This window comes from Wolffia australiana, chromosome 16 (genome assembly GCF_029677425.1).
Source record: "Wolffia australiana isolate 7733 chromosome 16, ASM2967742v1".
Taxonomy (NCBI): Eukaryota; Viridiplantae; Streptophyta; class Magnoliopsida; order Alismatales; family Araceae; genus Wolffia; species Wolffia australiana.
Window position 1 is genome coordinate 1,991,226 of NC_135850.1, and position 10,297 is coordinate 2,001,522.

Consider the following 10,297-nt stretch of genomic DNA (forward strand, 5'->3'; position numbering starts at 1 on the left):
TTTTTACGTGGAAATATGTAATTTCTTGGTTTCTCTAGTCAGTCATCTAAAGAATCTCAATTTTCTGGCGTCTAGATGTATCAACACAGTTATTGGCCCACCGAATCTCTTCTTCTTCATCTCAATGGGTGTCAGGTCATACATCATGCTCTAGAAGATACATCAAAGTATATCAGCTCTCTCACAAAGCCTCCCTTTTATCAATTACCTTGTATGTTTACTATCTTGTTTGCATCCCTAACTAAGACACGTAAACCAACTATACCCTTTGTCAAGTATTGTGCATGATTTTCTTTAAAATGAGATCACATTGACTAATAATAGCCAAGGAGAATAAACTAAAACAACATTTCCAAAAAAAAAAAAAATTTGTTATCCAAGGCTATGAGTAAGAAATATATTTATCTTGATCATTTTTCTATCATAACTTGAAAAAGGTACAAAGTGAAAGCCTCCTTATATAGATATTTATTGTGAGATGTCCATGCTAATATAGATAGTATTCTAGCCACTTGATTACCTTACAAGGTAAATATGTGAATTTCAAAGGTAACGATGGGAGTATGTAAATTTTAAATTGTCTCAAAGAGACTCTTATGAAGGCATAAAATCCCAATCAAAGCTGGAACTCAACATTTGAGCTAGTGTGTGACATCTCCAATTTGATATTATGATTAATTTTCAATCGATGAAGGGAAAAAATTTCAAGACCATACTTTATGCATGATAAACATTGGAAATCCTTTGGAGCAGTGTAAAAATCATAAAAATAAATTTAATGCCTAAATTTTCTTCTGGATAAATTTAAGTATTAGTTGTTACATAGTAAATATCTATTTTATAAATGCAGAGTAAGGTAAACATAGATTAGGTAACCGGATAGTATTACGGTAATAATTTTATCTAAAGATTAAAAGTAGACAACACTTTGAATTTTTTCAAGATCGATTAAAGATAGTCGATGTTGATAGATTGAAATATATACACACAGATAGACAAGGCAATGAGGTCCAATTAACAGAAAATATAGCCATTTAAAATTTTGAGGCTATTCTACTTCACAGACTGGAAATCACAACGGCAGTGGTGGTAAATCTTAACAAGAAATCGAACTGTCCATAATGCGCAAACAGCCATAGCTTATCATAAAATACACATAGATGCCAGAGCTTAATCAGGAGTTCTGGGACTGTTCATCATCAAAGACAGACGGCTGATGATCGATAGAGAAAGAAGAGCCCTGCCGTTTACTTTCACCCATCGCTTCACAGCTTCGTTGACTGATTGTCCTAGAAACAGCCGTCGGAGAGAACTCACCGCCGGCAGGCATATCGGACAGCGCTGCCAACAGCCGTCGGATGCTGATGGATCGGACGGTGCGGAAGCTGGCTGACCTTATCTTAGCCACAGAGAACACATCCGACGATCTTGAAACGATGAAGTAGAGCAGAACCTGGACGAGGAAGAAGAACACCACCTTTACAGCGAAGTTGCCGGCACCTTCATAGAGAAAATCTTCCCATGCCATCTATACTTGAGGCGAATATGGTGAAAAGGTAATAAATATGGTAGTCTCAGAGGGAATACGCGCTTTGTGGGTAGTAATGATCTAATCTGCCACGAAATCTTACCACCAGTTACGTGGTTGAAAAGCCTGTCTCTTGGCTTGTAAAAGAGAGAAATGTTAACTGCCAAAACTATTCTTCAGGATAACTCCAACATGTCTCTCCCCTTAAAGACTTTCGTGGCGTAAGAACAAGTCAAAGTGTCTCCCACACGTCACGTAATGTAGTAGACCGCCTTGAAGATGCTCTAGACCTTATCTTCTTTATTGAACCGTGCATGGAACTATAAAATTATTTAGTACGAGACTAGCGATCAAGTTGGTATCTGGTCAAAGCATCGCTGGAGAGTGGGTGTAGTTGGACGACGAGTCGTTGTTGATGCAGACTGTTAGAAGTTGATATCGGATCCTGATAGCACAGCTCCTCTAAAACCCCTTCGAGGGCACTGTAATTCAACTCTCTGAGTTTGGATAATAGTAGCATTTTCTCCTGCGGAATGGAGTAAGGACTTCTGGATTATAGAACTTCATAAGTTGTAAGGAAGCAGATTTAATTGTATTCATGCGTTTCTTGACAGAACCTCATTTATCTGCCGAGGTTTCGGAAATTCATTCAGCTTGGACTCAAGATTGAGATATTTATTTTCGCGATGATTCACGATAAATTGGACTGAATTCGATTGAGATATCACACCTTTTTATAAAGAATTCAAATTCTTTTCTACTTTTATTGAACTAACTGTCCCCGATTCATACATTGAAGTGTGTTTCAGAGTCATATAATTAATGAAAAAAACATGGCAACTGAATGAACGATTCTAATTCATTTAATTCATCTTTTTAGAAAATTTAATGCCCAAATTAAAGTTCAAAACATTAGGGACATCTCGACGTGTTAACCTCTTACTACTATCCAATGTCAACAATTGTCTAACCTTCATATTCAGGTATAAAATGTCATATTTAAGCTACTGTATTTTAGATCAATATTTAAATCAGTCTAAGATATGAAATGCTAACAGAATATTCCCTACTTTTTTATCCTTTTAGTGGATTATCTGACATCAAATTATTAATAGATGATTTCTTAGGTTTGAAAAATATGTTTGTAGATTTGTTTAAATTTTTTAATGAGTTTGACGAATTAATTATGATTTATTGTGCTCATTTATTTTTCATAATATACTATGTTCGAATTGTGTTAAACCATTAGGTTTTCCCAGTCATTGACTGTAGCCAATCATTAGCTACGCCAATGATCAGAAACTCCATTAGTATTTTTTTTACTTTAAAAATGTGCTGCAATTGAAAAAGGGCAGTTTGAAGCATCAAACTGTTAATGTGCCAAAACATGACTCGTGACTGTATACAGTTAACAGTTTCAAGCATTTGTTAAATGCATGGTTGACAACATTTTGCATTATCTCTTTTCATGTTCACTTGGAAAAGTCTGATCGGAGGACAGGATAAAGGGTACTTCCACGCCAATTATTGTTATAGTTTTGGAGACATGGAGGACACACATGAGCAGCTGATTAAAGTAGTTTTTAAAGTGCATATTTTGATGCAGGATATTTGGGGAATCCTAATACTTCACAGCCACAAAGGGGATCCATAACATGGATTGAGGAGTGGAGATAAATAATCTACTTTTGAGCATTCTCCAGCTTCAATACATGATTCTAACAATCCAGGAGTTTCATGTCACACGTTTTAGGGTATTAACATCCATCAATGTCAAAAGGCACCCTTATATCTTATTCATACACAAGATTTTTAGATGGATTTTACCATTGACAATCATCTTTCATTTCTCTCTTGATTTTAATATTGAAATTTTGGAAGTAATAATGAATATGATATATAATTTTGAAGTGAAGATACCTCTAGTCCATTCTGCACCTAATGACAATGTTAGTATGGACTTGTTTATTTTTAGTTTTATTTTTATCATTTTACACTATGTAATCCTCCTAGAATATTCCCGTTGCCCCTCACCTTTACGCAAGTCATCGCCATCTTTGTCCCCTGTTAGCGGGTATTGACCATCCATTTCTGTCATAATTAGTGGTACTTTTCTGCTTCTCTCATTTCACTATGCTTCTCTTTGGCTCTTATGTGCCCTCATTTCTACCATAATCAGCAAGGTTCTTTGCAACCCCCCTCCACTCCATTCCCAATCACAAATGGCATGCTCACTCTCTACTATCATGGCAATACCAGAGCATTGATTTACATATATTGATTGTATTTAATTAGTATGTCATACAATACAATTCCAAAAACTCCAAAGATATTCTTCAATTTTTTGAAAACTTCGGTTAAAATTTTCCTACCTTTTAAATTTTGTCGTAATTATGGTGCTTTCATAAAATTGAGTTTAATTACTATAAATTATCAAATATCATTAAATAAATTAAAAATTCACTTTATAAATACATATCTTTCTGACTATCTGCTAGTAATGAAAATTGTGAATATTCTTCAATGAGTCAGAAACCTTAAATAACAAAATCAATACCAATATCTGATTCATTTGTATCTTTTTTCTATTTTATCAGTTTAATACAAGTTTTGCCAACAGAGGATTTCGATTTAAATTATTTTCTAAAATGTTATATAATAGGTATGTCAGTTTTCAGTTCTAACTATCAAGATTCTTTTTCAAAATCTTATTAAATTCTGCTTGTTTAATACTTTCTCCATTTTCTTATTAATTCATACAAAAAGATCATTTTGGAATTTAAATTTTATAATCCCTTCATTTTATTCAAGCATAAAGAATCCTTCACTAAATTGTATGGATTTTTTTTCAATTTTTATACATTGAATTTATTTTTTAAAATATTTTAGTCCTATCTCAGTTAAATGCTTCTTTGAGAAATCTCGTTTCTGATGTTTTTTTTGTTGTTGTGGGTTGAAGAATTATAATTATAGTTATTTTTATTGCCTGATATATGTAACATATAATAGGATTCCCAATTCTCTAGACAATGTAGCTCTTTTGATCATTTCTTCACAAGAACCTACGACAGCATTTTCGAAATGTCCTTCAATTTTCATTTTTTCAGAATTGGGAATCCTATTGTATTTATGTTTGATCTTGATTATGTTTCAAAGTAATTCAGTGAATGGAATGAACAAGGAAAGATATGGAAGGGGCACCGATGTACAATAAATGTTTTAAGTAGTGTTTGTGGAAGTATTTATGGATACCAATGACTTTACTTGGACACTTTTGAATTAGAATATAGGCAGATTATATACAATGCGATGCGATGCTAGCAAATCTCTCTCTTGGTCTTCTTTTCCTACAGATATGGGAACTCTCGTCCTCATCTTTGGCCCCTTCACTGAATTTTATCCGTCTCCCTTACATTCCATCATTATTTCTTTCTTTTATATCTTTCTTTTCCCTACCACATTGGAACGGGTTTCTTTCCATGAGATCAAGGCATCAATAAAAGTAATACGAGGACTCAAATCATGTGCAATAATAGTACAAACCACATGAATTTCTCTTATTGTGGATAGAGCTTAGGCAGGAGGATTGAATGGGCCAAAAAAGAGCTCGACCACAAGGAAAGATGAACGAAAAGTTAACATCATTTCTCAAATCCTCTTAAGCAAGTAGGATGACTTGTCATCCTGTGACAAATAATAACTCTATCCAAAAGGATAAGGGTTTCTCTTGGTCACGATAAATATAAAAAGATTGACCCGTACGACTTATTACATTATTTGGAATCCGTCCATTGAGTCAGCTGATCTTTATTGACCAAGAATCGTTCGTCTCCTCGCTACACAGGACGATAGATCGATAAAAATCCTGTCATCCATAGAAAGACCCATTCACGTTAATACATCCTATCATTCTCTCCAGCACTTTCACTATTTTTTAAGTCAAACAAATCTTTGAATTTCCGCCTACATACCATGTATATCTAAATTTTATTTGTTCCCAATTGACTAATAGTACGGTCTTTATTTAAACTCTGAAATTGACTATTATTTAAAAATATAAACTCTACGGGTAAAAACTAACACACATAACATCTTATAACAGCTACTCGTTTTACTTAAAAGGCGTAACCGGGCTTGACAGAAAGAAGACTAAAAACCCATTTAGCTCCGCAGATTTCGATCAACCCCCGAACCCTAAAGTCATGGGTCGGAGAAGAAAAAAGTCCAAGTTTATTGCATCAAGAACGCCAGAGCCTTAACTTCCAGCGAAGAATCAAACCAAACCCATGGAAAAGAATAACAAATGAGAAAGAATATCAACCAAACTATTCACACCCGCACCAACGAGCGAGCTACCGAGCCTCATCTTCACCTGTCGCTAGCATGGCCTCGTCCTCGACCGGTTCGCCGGAGAACAGCGCCGCCACGCGGCGGATGCTGGCCGAGCGCGGCACGCGGAAACTACCGCCCAGCCTCTTCATCGCCCGTTCTTTTGAAAATATCCCCGACGGCCCGGATAATATCAAGTAAACGAGCAACTGCACTATCGCAAATACTCCCACCTTCACCAGGAACCCGCCTTCCATATCCTTGAACAAGTCCATCCCCATAGACGGATAGAAAGAACGATAGATAGTTAGAGAAAGATAGAGAGAGAGAGAGAGATGGTGGAGGGAAGAAGATGGGGGAGGGGTTTAAGTAGGTTTATTTTGCTGGCGTCGCCGCATGCTTTGACTGGTTTGATAAGTGGAAAGGAGTGGCGGCGTGGTTTAGAAAAAACTTGAGGACGTGGCGTCTTTACGTGATTGGAGACGTCTCGTTCACGATATCGAGGAAGGGTCGGGGAAGGCCATGTTGATGAGATCGAGCGAACGCGTAACGATTGAAGGTACAGGAAATACTTGTTATCCCGCCGCGTGCGAGTGTCGACTTCAATATTATACTTGTGGTCTACAAGTTGTAGAGAACTATTGCGATAATCATAACTTAATACTGATTACTAGCGAGCAAGGACTTCCTAAATTTTGGCCATGAAGTAAGATAATTAAATAGAGTTTTGGGGATGTTCTATCTGACATAGGGCGGTAGGGCTTACGTATGGATGATGCTATGTCATCAGTCATTCATCTTGACCTCCAAACAGAAATGAGACAAGCCTTTCTGTACTACGTTCCGTCATCATCTGTTATTTCCGTCATTGGGTACGGGAGATTTTCCCTGTTTATGCATATCATCTGTTCAGTCCAGCCTCTCTAATATATTTTTGTAAGTGGCTTGAGCCAGGACATAGCCCACAACCCTCTAACTGCTCCTTTGAACTCCGAAACCAAAATAGCTTCCTTTGGCCCAGTACATCCCTTGATTCCTGTAAATCTATTACATTGGAAATATGCATAAGCATTAAACTTCTTGATGTCAGAGAATTCAAGAAATGTTTTGTAAAAACGCCCATAGGATGTAGATAATGATATACTTATAAATTTCAGTAATATTCAAGTAATTCAGTGAATAACATTAAATGCTCGTCATTTATATGTTAAGAATCATATTACATGCATCGTGTTTTATCATATCATCAATTACATAAACGATACAAGATGAAGATAGTTAGTATGATTAAAAGAAATGAGTAATGATAAGGAGGTCCAATCTATTCTTGGGCATCAAACTTCAATTATAATCTCCGTTGTTGCTTTGTGATTTTTTCCAATTAGATGTTTCTTCATTGAGTTTATTCATATTACTGAAAACTGAATCTACGACATGAATGTGGTAGAAGATCTAACCAACATTTATCATTAAATTCTTGGAATTCTATCTATGTCAGTGATTAGTTAAATTCTAGGGTTTAATCCATTGTGATTCAGGCATGGGAATAATATTTATTTGAATTTTCACTTTATAACTCTATAGTAAATATATGTATAAGTAAATAGTTGATTCACATGAATATATTTATCTAAGTTTAATAATTTTTAGGCTTAGAAATGTTATGGGTAGGTTTATAAATGAAAATTGTTGTTTTTGAAAAAAATTAGAATTTTATAGATGTTTTTTGGTGTTTGCATTAAAAATTAATATAATTAGCTATATTTTATGGCAAATTTCTAACATTTATAATATTTTTATGTGAAAAAAATCAATATTACCTCACCGAGGGTTGTTGACAGTGAACTGGGAAGTTGCATGTCCGACATGCACAGGAGTGTGGTCAGGGCAGTCAGGATGATCACTCGGTGATAGGGTCCCTTTCAATACCTCAAGAGTTACAGCAAATTTCCAGAATTTTGTCTCAAATAGATTGTTGTGAAATGTGTGGCCAGCCTGGCATGCAGTATGGAGGTCAGACAATGTGCAAAATGGGGACTGGTAGAACAGTTTCAGGTAGTGTGGTGTGTAACCTCCATATTTTATGCCCGCTTGGCTGCAAACTTTCCTGAAATTTTCCTAGCAGCCAAACTTAGAAAACTTTATCTAATTTTGGGTTGGGAGGTATTTAGGGTATCAATGAAGAAAGATTTGAGAAGAGAAAAAATGAATTATTTTTTTAGTATTTTTAATATAGATCAATTAATGATGGGATCTTGGTTTTAAAGAGAGGAAGTAGTACAATGAGGGGATAGAGAAAAAAGGATGGAATAAAAGGCGAAGTTGATATAAATGGATGGGAAAAAATCATGTCTTATTCCCAAGATTTTTATCACTCTGACATGAACCCTCAAAGCATTTTCCTCAACTTGGATCCTCATACTTTTCCAAGATCAGGATTTTTCATTACAAGAACAGGATACACAGTGAATTAACACTTCAAAGCACTTATGACAACTATGTTGAACAACCTGGATCCTAGAAGGGATGTGGATGAGGGAAAGAGGGAGATGAAAAAAATATGAGTAATTAGTAAGAAATTATTGCCTCCCACTTTCCTAAGAGATTTCCTATCCCTTCTTTTGTCCTTCTTGTTTTAGCATATTTATTATGGGAGGTTTGAAAGGACAAAAAGGAGTGCAGGTCATGCACACTCAAGAGGTTAGATGTTCAACAAACTAGTGGTTGAGAACCCATCAAGTTGTATCCCTAGTTTCATGATGACCATATTTTGTAAACACGATACTCTAGTCATGAGCAATCTCATACCACATGTACTCAAACCACGACCACTTCATGACTTGTGCAATGGCAATTAGAACCAGCTGAGCTCTTGAAGTTCAACATACACAATGCAGCCAGGGGAACTTGGCAACAGTAGGTGGAAGTTGCATTTTACACATCCACACAGGAACCTTCATATTGCCTTCACATATTTCTATGATATCTAGAAAAAAATTAACAAAATATGAGGTTAAGTAATGAATATCCCCTCTATGTGGAGAAAAAATTTTGCACTATCATCCTAGAGTCAGAAAACAACCATTAGACTATATAATTTTTGCACATGTATGTTTTCACTCACACCTAGAGAGTATCTAGCGGCACAAAATAAGGTGTCACATGTGGTTAAATGCCATATATGATCAACTTCATAGGAAACCAAATGGTCGATATGCACACTAATCACGTTTTAGTTTCAACTCCCACCCTTATATCACCTGGGAAAGATCTGGATACAAAAGAATGTCCATCATCATCTATACGTCTTCAGCATGTCAACCATAGATGTATGGTGTTTGCAAGTCTTGATGGAAAATGCACGTGACAAATCATTTGGCCATGAGTGTAGATGAAGAATCATCTAGAAAAATCATCATCAACACCATAAAGCAATTGATGGAAATACATGTAGGTGACAAGACAATTTCACATTCCACATTTCATTTAATATTTATTGATATAGTATATTAACATAATGCATGTCCAATGCTCATAATGAATTCCATGAATAGACGACATGACTAAGTTTATGATGAGATCATGAAAAAAATAGTATAGGCTTTAAACATGAGTTCTGACTATTCATGGTCAAATGATACAAGAGAAGGACATCAAAACATCTAGATATAATACAACTATCAAGTCTTATTCATATGCTGACTATGACCGCCCCCATAGCCATTAGTGGGAAGACATTAAGGACATTTAGTGGATGCTCTTTAGGAAAAATAATTCCCTGAATTGATCGGTATAAATCTCTGAATGGTGCTGTACCTAATTATGAGTTAGGTTTACTCATATCAAGGTTGTGTAAGTAGTCCTCTCATCTGAGGCACCAAAGACACCTTTGTGGATGGCTGCCTGTATTTTGACTATGGCCTTGGGCTCATCAACTGTGACAGTAAAATTAATCTTAGGTCTGCTATAACAAGAAGTCCATGAAGGTGATAATGAGATCAAGATGGGATTTTTTGCCTTTAGTATAACAGGAGACTTGCCCAAGGAAGAAGATTTATTAAACTCCTTAGCTAAGGCAGTGGAGATATTGAAGAAGATGTTGCAGAATGATCTCCCTTGCACATAAATAACCACTGGAATATGGAACTAGGTTTTGATGGTTAATTATACCCTATGGAAATCGGGAATCTTGAATGAAGATTTTGCATATACTATAATCGATGACAATAAGGGCTCCATCAGAGAGTTCATTTACTACTGTATATATTCTAGAGCATGAGGTCCAGATTGGGTTAAATCAATCCTTAATTAATTAATCTATATGTCAAATATAGTTATTAATAAGGTTCAACATGAAATGTTATAGGGGATATTACAGTTATTAACAAGACTTATACATGGGCCTCATTGGTCACACACAAAAGATATATGGATGTTGGT

The 10,297-nt window shown here is 35.6% G+C and overlaps 1 protein-coding gene across 1 annotated transcript; it reads right to left on the reverse strand.

Moving 5' to 3' along the window:
- Nucleotides 1-1,096: 1,096 nt before the first annotated feature.
- LOC144713690 (uncharacterized) lies at nucleotides 1,097-6,246 on the reverse strand. Its single transcript, XM_078588359.1, has 2 exons — nucleotides 6,002-6,246; nucleotides 1,097-1,394 (listed from the first exon to the last, which is right to left on the reverse strand). Exons 1-2 carry the CDS (start codon nucleotides 6,136-6,138, stop codon nucleotides 1,175-1,177), a joined length of 357 nt encoding a protein of 118 aa, XP_078444485.1. The 5' UTR covers nucleotides 6,139-6,246; the 3' UTR covers nucleotides 1,097-1,174.
- Nucleotides 6,247-10,297: the final 4,051 nt, after the last annotated feature.

What these genes read in the sequence shown, in the direction of transcription:
- LOC144713690 (XM_078588359.1), bottom strand. Translation starts at nt 6,138, where the DNA reads ATGGGGATGGACTTGTTCAAGGATATGGAAGGCGGGTTCCTGGTGAAG. An exon ending in AAAGAACGGGCGATGAAGAG is followed by an intron (nt 1,395 to 6,001) that starts GCTGGGCGGTAG and finishes GGCTAAGATAAG; the next exon opens with GTCAGCCAGCTTCCGCACCG.